At 49.4% G+C, this 15,176-nt stretch overlaps 7 protein-coding genes across 7 annotated transcripts; 2 read left to right on the top strand and 5 right to left on the bottom strand.

Moving 5' to 3' along the window:
• Nucleotides 1–232: 232 nt before the first annotated feature.
• On the bottom strand, nucleotides 233–1,146 carry rpnL (proteasome regulatory particle lid subunit rpnL; the record flags this gene model as incomplete). Its single annotated transcript, XM_056681064.1, has 2 exons — nucleotides 233–511; nucleotides 580–1,146. The coding sequence occupies 2 exons, from the start codon at nucleotides 1,144–1,146 to the stop codon at nucleotides 233–235; spliced, it is 846 nt and encodes a 281-aa protein (XP_056528446.1).
• A 332-nt stretch (nucleotides 1,147–1,478) lies between these two features.
• On the bottom strand, nucleotides 1,479–3,065 carry N7500_009925 (S53 family peptidase; the record flags this gene model as incomplete). Its single annotated transcript, XM_056681063.1, has 2 exons — nucleotides 1,479–1,770; nucleotides 1,825–3,065. The coding sequence occupies 2 exons, from the start codon at nucleotides 3,063–3,065 to the stop codon at nucleotides 1,479–1,481; spliced, it is 1,533 nt and encodes a 510-aa protein (XP_056528445.1).
• A 1,627-nt stretch (nucleotides 3,066–4,692) lies between these two features.
• N7500_009924 (putative tubulin-specific chaperone c) lies at nucleotides 4,693–6,096 on the top strand (the record flags this gene model as incomplete). Its single annotated transcript, XM_056681062.1, has 4 exons — nucleotides 4,693–4,807; nucleotides 4,895–5,055; nucleotides 5,108–5,824; nucleotides 5,890–6,096. 4 exons carry the CDS (start codon nucleotides 4,693–4,695, stop codon nucleotides 6,094–6,096), a joined length of 1,200 nt encoding a protein of 399 aa, XP_056528444.1.
• A 733-nt stretch (nucleotides 6,097–6,829) lies between these two features.
• On the bottom strand, nucleotides 6,830–8,280 carry N7500_009923 (uncharacterized protein; the record flags this gene model as incomplete). The annotated part of the gene is made up of 3 exons (XM_056681061.1): nucleotides 6,830–6,906; nucleotides 6,962–7,176; nucleotides 7,235–8,280. The coding sequence occupies 3 exons, from the start codon at nucleotides 8,278–8,280 to the stop codon at nucleotides 6,830–6,832; spliced, it is 1,338 nt and encodes a 445-aa protein (XP_056528443.1).
• Nucleotides 8,281–8,467: 187 nt separating this feature from the next.
• N7500_009922 (uncharacterized protein) lies at nucleotides 8,468–9,145 on the bottom strand (the record flags this gene model as incomplete). Its single annotated transcript, XM_056681060.1, has 1 exon — nucleotides 8,468–9,145. The coding sequence occupies one exon, from the start codon at nucleotides 9,143–9,145 to the stop codon at nucleotides 8,468–8,470; it is 678 nt and encodes a 225-aa protein (XP_056528442.1).
• Nucleotides 9,146–9,684: 539 nt separating this feature from the next.
• N7500_009921 (coatomer subunit alpha) lies at nucleotides 9,685–13,763 on the top strand (the record flags this gene model as incomplete). Its single annotated transcript, XM_056681059.1, has 6 exons — nucleotides 9,685–9,836; nucleotides 9,919–9,968; nucleotides 10,031–10,350; nucleotides 10,409–12,307; nucleotides 12,359–13,446; nucleotides 13,509–13,763. The coding sequence occupies exons 1-6, from the start codon at nucleotides 9,807–9,809 to the stop codon at nucleotides 13,761–13,763; spliced, it is 3,642 nt and encodes a 1,213-aa protein (XP_056528441.1). The 5' UTR covers nucleotides 9,685–9,806.
• A 446-nt stretch (nucleotides 13,764–14,209) lies between these two features.
• N7500_009920 (flavin-linked sulfhydryl oxidase) lies at nucleotides 14,210–14,987 on the bottom strand (the record flags this gene model as incomplete). The annotated part of the gene is made up of 2 exons (XM_056681058.1): nucleotides 14,210–14,732; nucleotides 14,821–14,987. The coding sequence occupies 2 exons, from the start codon at nucleotides 14,985–14,987 to the stop codon at nucleotides 14,210–14,212; spliced, it is 690 nt and encodes a 229-aa protein (XP_056528440.1).
• Between the last annotated feature and the right edge of the window lie 189 nt (nucleotides 14,988–15,176).

The following is a 15,176-nucleotide window of genomic DNA, read 5'->3' as shown; positions in this document are numbered from 1 at the left end:
CCAGACGCCGAGACTCTACCACATGCAGGACTCGGGTCGTCTACTTTGACTATAATTCTACTAGAAATTTGTAAGCCGAGATTATTCTAACATGGTTGGGGTCATGAACACGCTAGAGAAAGCACAATGCATAAGCGACAGGTATACAAGTACAACCGCGCCTGAAGACAAGAAAAGAGCCATTCACATCCGAAGAAAGTATATCGTTCCCATTGATCCATGGAGCGTGTAATTAGACAATAGTCTCCAGCTCGCGAGCATAACCTAAAGCATTCTCAATAACAGTGCCGCTAGCCACCAAAATATCCTTCTCGGACCTAGCAGTCGCCTCGGGTTCAACAGGGAAGTATATCCGGCCGTCTCGGAGGATCCAGCCGCGCTCCTTGGCGAATTCGATCACTGCACCCTCAGAATCGAGGAAGAGGAGGTTCTTGGCGTTAGAAATGGGGAGGGAGGGGTATGCCTTCTCTGAGCAACCTGCGATTTCATTGCGGATAGTGCCGATGAGAACCTACAAAGCTTCTGATTAGTACCCTTGACATAAATATTCGATTTCGAACTGATCATGCGTGCACTTACATTCGAGAACAGACCAAAGTCTTCCGATGGAACACGCTCGGACTTTGTCTCCCTCCACACCTTGTCGTAGCTTCCCTCCATCAAGTTGCGCTCCAGCTCAACGGGGTATTTGATGCACGCATCATCCTCAACACGGCCACCCTTCAAGCTCGCCTCCTCCACCAATCCCTCTAGCACCGTGTGGAAGTTGGCACTGTCGCCCATGCTCAAAAGAAGAAGCAGGTACAGCCCTGTTATCTTGCTGCGTTGGCTAGTGCTGAAATCGACTTCCGAAGAACTCTGCCCGGGGAGACCGGCATGTCTCTCAAGATCGTAGAATGGCTGCAGTTGCTGGTAGTACCGTGTGAATAGCTGCGCATCGGTCTGGCGGATGGAGGCAATTGCTCCGAGTTCGAGGACTTGGCGGGCAAGGGCGACAAGCTGGGGAGGTGTGGAGGAAGTCGGAATCAAGGCATTTTGCAGAAGGAGAGCTCGCTTGGAACGGCTGAGGAGATCGTTGGCGGCTTCGAACTGTTTGCGCTCGATAGCACCGTGGAGCTCTGACACGAGAGACTGTAGATCGGACATGGTGGATGTTGTGTCGATTCAGGGCAATGCTGAAAAAGAATGAGGTAGCCTAGCTGTAAGAGGACGTACGCAGGAATTAAAACAGCGGAGGCGATAGAGAGTTCGGTTTTCAAGTGATGATTGTTGGCGACATTCCGATGCTCATGACGGAGCTGCGGTAGGCGGTCAGCTTACAGTCACGTGTGGGCATTTTGATGATCGCCGGTCTGGATGTTGACCCTCGTCGTACAACTACCACAAGCTAGGCTGTTCAATTTTTGTTCGTTGGACATTGGTGAACTGCAGCATGACACTCAGCTCTTAATAGATATATTTCACTCGAATTCATTTGCCTACACATCATTTGACAATGCCAATCTCACGAGTGTACGGAAAAAGGGCGTGCCGAGCCCTGTCACCGGATCCCACCCTTCGACGGCATCCCAACTAGCATTCCGTACCCGAAGATTGGCATCTCCTGCAGTCCAGTTACAGCCCGAAGAGCGACCCAGGACAATATCCGTGAACCCGGTCCGCCCGTGGCTATAGAGCCATGGGTTTAGGAAGCCCATCCGAGGCTTACCCTGGGCAAGACGAGCAGAGTTGAGCCGAGACACAATACCGGCAACCACTGGTGCTGAAGCGCTATATGTATATCGTCAGTTTGTTGTTCCCTCCGTAAATCTGCAGAAGACGAACCTTGTTCCGCGAACTGAGACCCACTCGCCATGGTCCCGAACAATGAAATTCGCGGCTTGGGCTGATACATCAGGGTATCCTCTTCCCGTAGCATTATAAAGTCCATTCCATCGACTTCCAAGATGCTCCAAGTAGCCCTTCACTGCCTGGTCCTGGTATTGGGGACAAGGGAATACCTCTGAAAACCCACCCCCGGAGAAGGAAACCGCTCTTTCGGGATTGATGCCGTATGTGCCACCCACAGCAGTAACAAATGGGCAAGAAGCCGGATATTCGGGAATGAATCTGGTCTGATTCGTCCCGTCATTTCTCACACAAGCACGCCCCGGGCCCTCATCCCCGCTACTGAAAAGTATTGAAACACCCCGGGCAGCGAGCTGGGCAAATAGGCTGCAAGTAGCGTTTACATACGACGGTGGAAGACTCTGTTCGTCTTCTCCATACGAGTTGGAAAGTACCGCAGGGAGCTCTTCGTCTGGGAGATTCAAGAAGTAATGGAGCTGTTCAAGATATGGCTCGTTTGTCGATTCAGTAGAGTCTGGATGATTTAGTTCGGGAACAACAGGACCGCGTCCCCCAGTACTATAAAATGTTGCCAGCACTTCATCCGCCAACGGAATGGAGTACTGTACATCTAGATTCGCTTCGATACTATCAGATATTGAGTGTTGGTCATTTCGGCCGCCATTAATAGACACAACACTGAAGTTCGTGTCTGTGTGGCTTTGGGCGTAACGACGCAAAAACTCCTCGAAATCAGCGTGGCGAGCATATTGTTCCAAGAAGCCAGATATACCGAGTCGATTGCGCCATTCGGGTCTGGTGGTCGTGTCATCAAATCTATACAGATTCCGAAGGCAGTCCGGTGTGATGGCCGTATTGCATCCAGCGGCGAGCTGCTCGGAAGTTGCTGGCTTCCGTTTCAGGGTGGAGCTTCTTTGAGAGATCAGATTGCCGAATCGAGTTGTCGGCTGAATCAATTGAATGTAGGGATGCAAGACGCTAGGCACCGAGTAGCCAAGTGTCCGAATGGCGATGCTTTGCCGAGATTCTTGATGAAAGTAGAAAAACTCTGTCTTCAGCATCTGCTCGGCCTGGGAAACTGGGACTGTGAACGAGATCCAATGACCATCTAAGTCGATAGAATTGGCGGAAACATTTTCTGATCGCAACCATGCAATAACTCGGTCTGAAATCGCGGATGGTGGGCTCAAGAATTTCTTGACTTCGTCTCTTTTCATATGTTGCCCATAACTTGCGTGTCCTGGGGTTGATAGCTCAATGACCTTTTGCTCGAATTCTCTGGCGTTATGCTGGGTAATTGCCAATCGGAAGTTTAAAAGCTTAGAGGCCAACGCTCTATCCCCCTCGACCAGCCATCCGGTACCTTGTCTAGCAGTTCAACCTGTTGGTAACTGGAATCAACAGCAAACACCAATCGGATAGAGCACAGCACAAGGGCCATGATCTGAAGAACCAGAGATTGAAGTGTCATCTTGTCAAATATTTGCTAAATTAGCACGCTTAATAGACACTACCCTGGGGATCATAAGATCAAATATATCACTTTCTGGACGAGTTGGAAACAACTCGATATTCACGAGGAAATCTATAATGTCATCTGCTTGGTGATCAGAACTACCCGAGCTAGGTGCTCAGTGTTTGTGATATTGATACAAGTGGAGATACAACAGTACAACGTTGCACCCTCATTTGATAGTCACCGACATCCGCCATACACCGAGTCTGGAGGAAAGGTACAATTAAGAATGAGTACTCTAAGTGTTCTTGTGTCTTAATCTTAGAGAACACAAGGCATGCCGACGTATGTTGAAGTTCTGGATGGAAATGGCTAACTATATGCTATTTGCAGGTTACCGTTAACGGGAGCCCCCAAATATCCACCAGAGATAAAAATCGTCTGTCAAAACAGGCTGCCCACGGGTATCTGTACATTTTACCAATAAACACTTACACCAGCTCTATACTCACCATGACTTGATGTGTTTTTCCAGTGCTTTCTGAGAATCAGAGGCCGTGATCTGTGTGTATCTCGTTATAGGCGGTTGTCGACCGGAATGACATTGTAGACAGTCTCATTTGGCCAGCTTGTGCTTGCGCAACTGAATAAGCTTAGGTTGCAACAGCTCATTCCAGTGCTTCCGCTGTATTACCCCCAGGAAAAATGAAGTTTACATGCTCAATGAGTCAACCCTCAAGGTCCTAATCATCCGGCAGACCAGAAAGAAGCTTGTAGGCCTAGATCGTGCCATCCCTATGACAATCTCGGGATGGAAAATAGTCGAAACAACCGTCGCTTGCAGCATTCTTGGGGCAATATATGTGTCTTTCCTCTTTCAAATCTCTAGGTTGAAGGGTAAGATCATGTACAGAAAAGACGAACTATAAAGTCAAGTTGATGCCTTATCGCCTGAAAACCCTCGCGGATCATCTGATTTCCGACCTCCGTGAAATGCGGGATGATCGACGTCACAGTGAAGCTGCAGTTGATTATCGCGTCAATCTGAGGTCTGAGGGCTTTCACTTCAGAAAAAAAAAAAAAGCGGATTTTATAGGTGGCAACTGTGGGATCGACTTCCATATAGCCCAAGTTCCGAAGATCCGCACTTATTTTGGATTTTGAGCCCTAGGAAACTACGAATATTTGAATGTGGGGAATTACAGCGATTTTTCGCTCATAGCTGCATATATTGTAGCTCACAGTGCCATCTGTCGCAAAGAAGGACCTGAGTGATTTGCCATACTGTGCGGGGTGGCATGATCAACCTGATCCAATCGACGTCATTGCTACATTCCACGCCTCTCATTCTCTTTCATCTCCCCTTTCTGTTCTAAACCTTTGACATCATGGCTGAGGCAGATATACAAAAACGCCGACTGTCGGCGGATAATCAGACAGTCTCGAAAGCCGATATTCCCTTAAATGAACGCTTCTTTCGCTACTTCCAGTATGAGATCACCGGTATGTCCCCTTTGATTTTCGGCAAATGCCACCTCATTTTAGGTCACTACAAGCAAAACGACTATGCTAACCACGTTGTCATTCTAGATCTGCAGCAGGAGATGGATCGTCTTGCAGATACCTCGCTTATAGGTGGTGAACGTGTCGATGCAACAGACCACTGTCTTGCCGGCATCGTGCGGTTATCCAATGAGGTCAAGGATGCAGCGAGCTACATCCCCACATATGACCAGCGGGTATATGCAGAGGTATGCGCTACTCACACCTTATCTTAACAGAGCAAACCTGACATCTTTACAGGCAATCAAGGCTTTGCAAGATCGATTGAGCGAGACACGTGCCGCATTTGAACCCCGGTCAAAATTCAGCTTCAAGACCAAGAAAAACACATCTGCTATATCTTTGTCTGATGCTGCCGTACTAGCAGCAGAAGGGCGGCTTAGCATCCCTAGGTATCACTCTCCAGGTGCCTCATCAGTTGGCTCCTCCGTCAACACGCCCAACTACCCTTCCACTCCATTGAACGAGCCGGATAAGCAGCAAGAGCGACCGGAGCTTGCTCCCACTTCGTTCCCAGGTGTCTCGGTTGGGGACTTTGGCGCAAAGCCTGCCGAGGAGAAGCCTGCCGGTACGTTTGCGGCCACAGGTATCTCTTCTGTGTCGGTCGATAATCATCATGGACTTCACATTATGCTTCCGGCCTCCGGCTCGACATCCACAGTCCCGGTGTCTATTACCTCCTTGGATCGCTGCATCGTTGATATGTCCATTCCCACTTCCAATGGAAAGCCGTATGCCAGTCTTACTGCCAAGGGGATCAAAGAAAGCTTATTGATCTGTGGTCAAGTCGATGGCCCTGCACACATTACTGGCGTTGAGCATAGCGTGATTGTGGTATCATGTCGCCAGTTCCGCATGCACAACTGCAGCAACGTTGATGTCTATCTCAGCTGTTCTAGCAACCCCATTATTGAGGACTGTTCCAATATTCGATTTGGTCGGATCCCGAAGGCCTATGTTAGTGCTCTCCTCGTTGTCTTTTTTGTTTTTCATTTGGTTTCGTACTTACAGTCTCTATACAGGCCCTGGATCATGACCGTCCCGACCACGAAGATCGTTGGAGCCAGGTCGAAGATTTCAAATGGATTAAGCCGGAGCCCAGTCCAAACTGGAGTCTACTCGATCCCAACGATGCCGTCCCAGAAGAGGTCTGGGCAGAGATTGTTCCCGGCGGGCCGGGATGGTCTCTTGAGGATATCTTGCATGCTATCAAAGTAGTCCCAAACTAGCTTTTCTGCTCGGTCACTCAATGCCTTGCCTCCCACTTGCATGGACATGTTACTACAGGACGCATCCTTGATACAAGTTCTCATCATACGCCCATGCGATTGATAACGCCATTTTTACTTCAAATAATCATAACTTTTACGCTTTTTTTTCCCCCTCTGACGATCCCATAGTCAATGAATTTTTGCAATCTTTGAGATTCGGGAAAACTCAGGCTTAGTTACGTTACTTCAGCTATGTATTTGTAGCCCTGTATACTTGTACCTGGCTATGGGCAAAAATAAAAGAGACTGATAGAGGAGCGCATATTGATTTGTTATTTTTTTTTTTTTTTTTATAAGTAAAAAAACAGCTTTGAAGGCAAATCGGGCTACGAAGTCAAATTTTTGACATGCGTGTAAAGACTGTATGTAGCGTCCTTTCGAGTTGGGCGACGGCAATACTGTCTGAAGCCCGAATTTCTCAAAGTTCAGATGTCCTACGGAATTGTTGGTTTTGGCATATATTCCAACAATACAAATGAGGAAATCTTACCATTCGACTTGAGATAGCATTGAAGCTTTACTAGTATACTTCAAGTAATACTACGATGGCTTTTTGGAATATCAATGTTGTAGGTGGAGAGATGAAAATAAAATGCAGTCCAAAATATATAACTCTGGTCCATGTGTAAGTGTGATTGGTAGCATTAATTTTGAGAGATAATCTAAGGCTCTGTAATCCAAAGCCCAGGACTTAAGCATTCCAAGTTGTGGCCAACTTGGGGTAATTCTTCGCGTGGAAGCCCAAGTCTTCATAGATTGTTTCATCTCCTAAGTTTGAGGTCAGTCTCAGCGCGTTTAACATAGTATCAATACAGCAACATACCTTGGAGTGCATCAACCCGGTGTTCGTTCTCATCTTCCAATTTCTCCAATTCCTGGCCAGGCTCTTCCTCGTGAGCTTGTTTACCTCCCTCAGAAGATGCAGCCTTGCCAAGGTGATTCTGTGCCTCACCAATCATGAGAAATTGGGAATTAGGATAGTCCAGAAACTCGGGCTGCATAGGTACCCATCGAAGATCTTCGAATTTCGCGAGAACCCTAAAGAAAACGACGTTAGTGCGATAGTTTTGAAGTATTTGTACAGAAAACTACTAACGATGGAGGGAACTCCGGGTCTTTCGGTAATTGACCAATTGGTGGACCAGCAAACTTGGGATTCTTCGACTGAACAATCCAACTTCCACGTTCTCGCAGGCCGAAATCCTCCTGGATATCACCAAGCTCGGCAGGGATGGTCAGGATATAGGCAAGATGGGATGCCCGCGGTGTGGAGGTGATCGCATAGACACCTTCCGCGTAAGGTCTGGCTTCCTCGATGTGACGCTCACCTCGGGTGGCAGTCTGGTATGTGGAACCAGCGATGAACTTCTCATGGAGAGATTGCATAGATTGTCCAGCCTTCTCCACGAATCCCATATCTCGTTCTTTGGGTGAGGTCGGGAACTTCTTTTTCGGGAGCATCATCAAGCGACACGAGGCGTCTTTGTCGACAGCGCCTTGGCCTTGGTCGAATTCTGCCCCAAGGACGGTGGGACGGAGAACAAAGAAGCTTCGGGCGACATCTCCGATACTTTGAGGATCCTCTACATTGACCCGTGGGCGGAAGAAGAAGTAGATGAAGCCCTTCTCGAGTATATTAGAGGATACCACGTTTTCCCTCTCCTCAGACTTGTGAAGACCTCCCTCGATTCCTTGAGATTTCTCCGGCGCGGTTTCGCCGGGTTGTTCCTTTGATTGTTGTCCTTCGGATGGTTCTTCTGCCTTGACAGGTGGCTCATCCTTGTTGGCGGGTGCTTCCTCCTTGTCGACGGGTGCTTCCTCCTTGTCGACGGGTGCTTCCTCCTTGTCGACGGGTGCTTCCTCCTTGTCGACGGGTGCCACCTCTTCTTCAGGTGCTTTCTCTTTCTTGGTAGGTTCCTCTGTCTCGGGCACTGGAGCGTCTACCAATGCACCCGATGCCTTTTCCGCTTTCTCTTCTTCTGGCTTTATATCCTCCGTTTTTTCCTTTTTGGGGTGTGGAGCCTCTTCGGTTGGACCTTTCCGCTTTGTTCCCTTGGTGGTCTTGCCAGTCGGCTCTGCGGAATTTGCAATGGCTTCCTTGGCCTTCTGGGCGGCATGGCGTGAGGATGTTCTTGTGGCCATAATGAATCGTTGATTTTGCCGATGATCCTTGCTGGAATATAAGTGAGGACCAAGGCAGATCCGATCGAGCGAAGCGTTTTCAGCCTGCGATGAGATGTGCATGACGTCATTTTATAGCCAAATCCGTCCACCCACCCTGAATGACTTCGTTGAGGATGACGGCCGAAAATACCTTATCAAACATATTTCAATCGAGATCCATCTCATCGGCCATGGGCGAGTCATTCATGGTCTCATTGCCACTCAGGTCCATCGACTGTGTCTCGGAACTTGAGCTATCATTCGTGTTGGCTTCACGGAAACCGCCAAATGAGTCTGTGCTTGAAGGATACAACTGTGGTGGTTCGCTAACCCTTCGTCTTTTGGGCTGGTGGTCATGGACTTGAGGCTGGGTCTCGGCCGATGCATATCTTTGTTTGAGGGGTGGATTGCCCTGCTGTAGAGCGGTAGTATTGTGGGTTGGTTTTCTCTTCTGTCCTCTCTTTCGCATCGAGCGTGTTGTATTGCTATTAAATCCAACTGGTTGGTCGTCCAGATCATCCAGATAGTCCGTCAAGTCACGCTGCCACCGTTCGAACCGATCTGGGAGACACAGTCGATCTACCCTTTGCAAGCTAGATTCTAACTCATCGTCGGGCTCCTCAATGTCATAGGGCTTGATGACTTGGACATCATCATCACTATCGTCGAATGGATCTGTGTCCTGGGTAGGTGTCAAGGGCCCCGAGTCGTCCGTGCTCTGTTCACTTTCCTCCGGCTGGGGGTCTGCTGCACCATCAAAAGAAGTAAACCCGGTGGAGTATTGAAAGGGCTGGTGTGGCTGTTGTGGCTTGGTAGGGCTATCATCCATTAGGAGGTCTTCCATGCTTTTCTATCAGCCTTCCAAAGTTGAGCGCAAAAAGTGTTCGCATTCCAGTCCAGGGTACGAAATATATGTAGTTCAGTTCAAGGTTGACGGTCAAATCGCAAAATACATAACCAGTCGAGGAAGGAACGGGTGGAGTATGTGATCTAAGAAATGTCTATTAAAAGATTAAGTACAAGGGAAAAGACTGGTAAAAGGAGCATGGAACTGGCAAGAAAGGTATGGGTCATAACATCATGGACTTCCAGATGCTTCTAACGCGGGGGGTATATGGAGTAAACAAATAACTCCACTCGAAGCTGAATCGAGGTTGAAATTTGGATGTATAGTCAAGAACAAATCAACAATTAATTCAGATCAGATCAGAATATCAACACTTTCACCTTCGATCTGAAAACAGTAACGTGTTGTATGTGTACAAAATAAAGGTAGACACTAGCTATCCCCTGACCGCTCACCGCCTGGCAGCCATTGGCCGATGTCATTCGCTTCCACAATAGAGTCCACGTTTAGTTTACTGCTACACCAACACCAGCACCAAGTGTTTACCTTTCGCTCTTTTCTTTCTTTTCGGTGGATGCGGTGGTCGCCTCTGCCTTATATTGCTCTCTAGTGTGCGGAGCTTGCTACTTTACAGTGCGGCTCCGGCCAAATCTTCAAGATGCAGTCCTCCCCAAACATGCTCACCAAGGTAAGGCCCCCCCTCGGGCATCTCAATGCGCCATCAAACAACGGAGCTCAATTGAAGATGCTGATTATTATCTCTCGAGTAGTTTGAGTCGAAATCCTCCAGAGCCAAAGGAATCGCATTCCATCCCAAACGGTCAGTCAATCCCGCGGAGGGACACCTAACACCTCAGGGCACCCAATCTGACCTCAAAACAGGCCATGGATTCTCGTCTCCCTTCACTCCTCTACCATCCAATTGTGGGACTACCGCATGGGAACTCTTATCGACCGATTCGAAGAACACGATGGCCCGGTTCGCGGCGTTGACTTTCACCCAACCCAGCCCCTGTTTGTGTCCGGAGGTGACGACTACAAGATCAAAGTCTGGAACTACCAGACCCGGAGGTGTTTGTTCACATTGAATGGTCACCTGGATTATGTGCGAACAGTTTTCTTCCACCCCGAGCTGCCTTGGATTTTATCTGCGTCCGATGACCAGACCATCAGAATCTGGAACTGGCAAAATCGGTCACTCAGTAAGATGCATTGGAGCTACCTTGATTGACATCAACTAATGCTTTTGACTTCTTTCAGTCTGTACGATGACCGGTCACAACCACTATGTTATGTGCGCTCAGTTCCACCCCACCGAGGACCTCATTGCCTCCGCCTCGTTGGATCAGTCGGTTCGCATTTGGGACATTTCCGGCCTGCGGAAGAAGCACTCAGCCCCCACCTCAGTTTCGTTCGAAGACCAAATGGCGAGAGCCAATCCAAACCAAGCTGATATGTTTGGAAACACCGATGCAGTCGTTAAGTTCGTGCTGGAAGGTCATGACCGTGGTGTTAACTGGGTGTCATTCCACCCTACATTACCCTTGCTGGTGTCGGCCGGTGACGATCGGTTAGTTAAGCTCTGGCGGATGAGTGATACTAAGGCTTGGGAAGTCGATACTTGTCGTGGCCATTTCCAAAATGCTTCTGCCGCTCTGTTCCACCCACACCAGGACCTCATTCTCTCCGTCGGCGAAGATAAGACGATTCGCGCATGGGATCTTAACAAGCGTACCTCCGTTCAGTCCTTTAAGCGCGATCATGATCGATTCTGGGTTATCGCTGCTCACCCTGAGATGAACCTGTTTGCCGCAGGCCATGATACTGGTGTTATGGTCTTCAAGCTCGAGCGAGAGCGCCCCGCGTCTGCTATTTACCAGAACCAGCTGTTTTACATCACAAAGGATAAGCACGTCAAGTCATATGACTTCGGCAAGAACGTCGAGTCCCCGCCGATGCTTTCGCTGCGCAAGCTAGGTTCCCCATGGGTCCCTCCTCGTACCCTCTCTTACAACCCAGCCGAGCGTGCTATTCTGGTCACCACGCCTGCCGATAATGGAACTTATGAATTGATTCATCTCCCAAGAGATGCCACCGGAGCCGTTGAGCCTACAGACGTTAAGCGTGGACAAGCCACTTCGGCAGTTTTCGTCGCCCGTAACCGCTTCGCTGTATTCAACCCCTCGAGCCAGCAGGTCGATATCAAGGACCTTAGCAACTCCACAACGAAGACAATCAAGCCCCCAGCCGGCGCGACCGATATCTACTTTGGTGGTACCGGATGTTTGCTCTTCATCACCCCTACACATGTTACTCTGTTCGACATCCAACAAAAGAAGCAGCTTGCAGAGCTTGCTGTCAGCGGAGTGAAGTATGTGGTGTGGTCCAACGATGGCTTGTACTGCGCTTTGCTTAGCAAACACAATGTCACCATCGTGACCAAGACCCTCGAGCAGGTCAGTACCTTGCACGAGACTATTCGCATCAAGAGTGCTACCTGGGATGACGCTGGTGTCCTGCTCTACTCCACCCTCAACCATGTGAAGTACTCCCTTCTCAACGGAGACAATGGAATTATCCGCACTCTTGATCAGACCGTATACCTCGTGCGTGTCAAGGGGCGCAGCGTCTATGCCCTTGATCGCAATGCTCAGCCACGCATCTTGGAGATCGACCCAACTGAATACCGTTTCAAGCTCGCCCTCGTGAAGCGGAATTACGATGAAATGCTTCAAATTATCAAGACCTCGAGTTTGGTTGGCCAGAGCATCATCTCTTATCTGCAGAAGAAGGGCTACCCGGAGATTGCTCTGCAATTCGTGCAAGACCCTCAGACCCGTTTCGATCTTGCCCTTGAATGTGGTAACCTCGAGGTTGCCAATGAAATGGCACGGGAACTCGACCGCCCTAATTTCTGGAGCAGGCTTGGAACTGAGGCATTGGCTCACGGTAATCACCAGACTGTCGAAATGACGTACCAAAAGCAGCGTAACTTCGACAAGCTCTCTTTCCTTTACCTCTGTACCGGCGACCAGGAGAAGCTCGCTCGTATGGCCAAGATTGCTGAACACCGCGGTGATTTCACCTCTCGCTTCCAAAACGCCCTCTACCGCGGGGACGTTGAGGACCGAATCCAGATGTTCAAAGAAGTGGACTTGTGTATGTATTCCCCCTGGTGGCAATTGATTTCTTTATACTAATTCTCGCCAGACCCGCTTGCCTATCTCACTGCCAAATCACATGGTCTGATTGAAGAGGCCGAGTCTATTTTGGAGGCTGTTGGTCTCACCGAAGATCAGATCGGCCTACCCACACTCGAGCAACCTCTGAAGGTTCCCCATCCTATTGTTCCTACCTTCAAGTCCAACTGGCCTGTCAAGGCTGCTGGCCACTCCTCCTTTGAGAAGGCTCTTCTTGGAGAGGTTGGCGCCGCCGACGAAGAGGCTGGTGCTGATGGATTCGAGATCGAGGAAGAAGAGCAAGAAGCTGTCCTTGCCCGGGAAACCATTGAAGATGACGACGAGGAAGTTTCGGGATGGGATATGGGTGATGATGTCAATGTTGAAGAAGAGGTCGACTTCGTCAATGTTGAAAGCGCCGAAGCTGGCGCGGGAGGTTCTGAGGCCGATTTGTGGGCTCGCAACTCCCCGCTGGCAGCCGATCATGTCGCCGCTGGCTCTTTCGATACTGCGATGCAGCTGCTGAACCGTCAAGTTGGTGCCGTTCAGTTCGCTCCTCTCAAGCCTCGCTTCCTCGAAGTTTACAAGGCGACCAAGACCTATCTCCCGGCGACTGCTGGTCTGCCGCCTTTGGTCAATTATGTGCGCCGAACTGTTGATGAGACAGACTCTCGGAAAATGCTTCCCATCATTCCCCGAGACCTAGAGACAGTTGCCAGTGTCGATCTGCAAGAGGGTTATTCCGCTATGCGGTCCAACAGACTGGAGGACGGTGTAGCGATCTTCAAGCGCATTCTTCACACAGTTCTAGTTAACACCGTCTCATCGGAAGCCGATGTGGAGGAGGCAAAGAAGATCATTGCCACTGCTCGGGAATACATTCTCGCCATGTCGATCGAGCTTGAGCGCCGTACTCTCTCCACCGACTCCCCTGAGAACCTCAAGCGCAGCCTTGAGCTCTCAGCCTACTTCACAATCCCCAAGCTCGAGGTTGCTCACCGACAACTGGCACTGATGGCTGCTATGAAGTTGGCCTTTGCGAACAAGAACTACGGCTCAGCCTTGAGCTTTGCCAATCGGATGCTGGCTAATGGAGGCTCCGCTAAGCTTTTGGAACAGGTAAGACTCTTAAGATTGAATGTTCTAATTTATGATACACAAATACTAATCATGAGAAACAGGCCAAGAAGATCAAAGCTCAATGCGAACGCAATCCTCAAGACCAGATCGATATTGACTTCGACCCCTTCGCCGAGTTCGATATTTGCGCTGCCTCATTCACTCCTATCTACAGCGGCTCTCCCAGTGTCGCAGACCCCTTCACCGGTGCCAAATATCACCCCCAGTATAAGGGAAGTGTCGATCGGATAGCGGATGTTACGGAGATCGGGGCCCCGGCCAGTGGCTTGCGCTTGTTCGTCCCCAGTCAATTTTAATTGCCGCATGACGAAGCATAACGGTTTTTTGCCTTTTTTTCTCTCTTCCTGATATGAAGTTACAAAACGGGTACATTTTCATCTGCACGAGGAGAAGTTGTGTTTGGCGGCGCTTTTCATATTTTTTTTTGCGGCTGGGAGAAAGACAAAACTTCCTGCACACAATCCCCTTGTCTAGATGTCTTTTTGTATCCAAGATTATAATTGCTTAGCGATCTAGTTTGTATGCGAACATGTTTGTCCAAAAGCTCCCTCCTTTGTAGTTCTCAACCAAGGGTCAGTCATCCCTCTAGTCGCTTAGTTTATATTACCAGGTCTACTGGGTAGGAGTAAAAGTACAATTTATTTTGCTTCGCCAAACAATGCATATCTAATGTACAAGGGATATGTCCAAACTGAAGAGTAGAGAGAAGGACACTCCAATTAAAGACACCAAAGAATACAGCTCAATCACACCGACCATCCTTCCACCCAGTCCGCCACCTCTCCTCCCAAAGTCGACAATCAAACTCCTTCTTCCCAAGCTTCCGATTAACCTCATTATGCGCCTCGCACATCCACCATCCGAATTCCTTCCGACTACCCAGTTTCGGCTGATTTCGTCCACTGGGATGCGCCATCCATGTCCGGAAATCATCCGCGCACACCCAGCACGGGTACAGCTTGGAGAAGAACTTCAAGAATCCACTCATGTTAGCCTGGTGTTCTGCGTCCGCCTTTTCGGGGTATGTAGCTGCCATCGAGTGCAATAATGTCCATGTTGAGCGACCTAGCTCTTCGACGTCTGGCGGGCAGTCTGAGGGTCTTTCGCTGGACGAAGGCGTTCCAGCGGCGGCGAGGGCGGACATTGAGGCTGTCATTTTGCCCGCAGTCGAGGTATTGGAAGAGGTAGAGTTTGAGTTTGCGCTTTTGAGGTCTGCTTGCTTGGTCAATGCTCGCCATGAGGCGACGGATGTACAGGTGCGGCAGCTGTGAGGTGGGTGTGTTAGCTTGTTCTATAATCCTAGTCCACCGAGTAGACCGGCCGAGTCGATCGCTTCTAGCAGTATATACGTACGGCTTCCCGTCTTTGTCCAGGACTACACCCTTGGGCAATGGCGCTTTGGAGTCATCGTTCCCGGCTGGCTTGAAGGAGCTTGCAGAAGCCGCGGGGTTTTGCTGGGTGAACATGGACCCCGTGCCTTTAAATTCACTAGCGACTTGCTCCGGTGGAACCGAAGACATTATTTCACTTGTAAATATTTGATTTTCTCGGGAGATGAGGATTCGGAGTGGTGAGATTGATTCGGGGTTGATTTCTAATAGATTGCGGAGAAACACCGGAGACGAGAAAGAGGTAATAGTAGTGACGGGTATTTGTCGCAACAGTGAGCAAGAGGACACTGTCAAAGATATGAGAGAGAGAGATATAGG

The sequence above is a fragment of the Penicillium coprophilum genome, assembly GCF_028826855.1.
Source record: "Penicillium coprophilum strain IBT 35676 chromosome Unknown utg000006l_segment0_segment0, whole genome shotgun sequence".
NCBI classification, from domain to species: domain Eukaryota; kingdom Fungi; phylum Ascomycota; class Eurotiomycetes; order Eurotiales; family Aspergillaceae; genus Penicillium; species Penicillium coprophilum.
The sequence above is the reverse complement of the archived record's forward strand: the minus strand, read 5'-3'. Positions and strand labels throughout refer to the sequence as shown.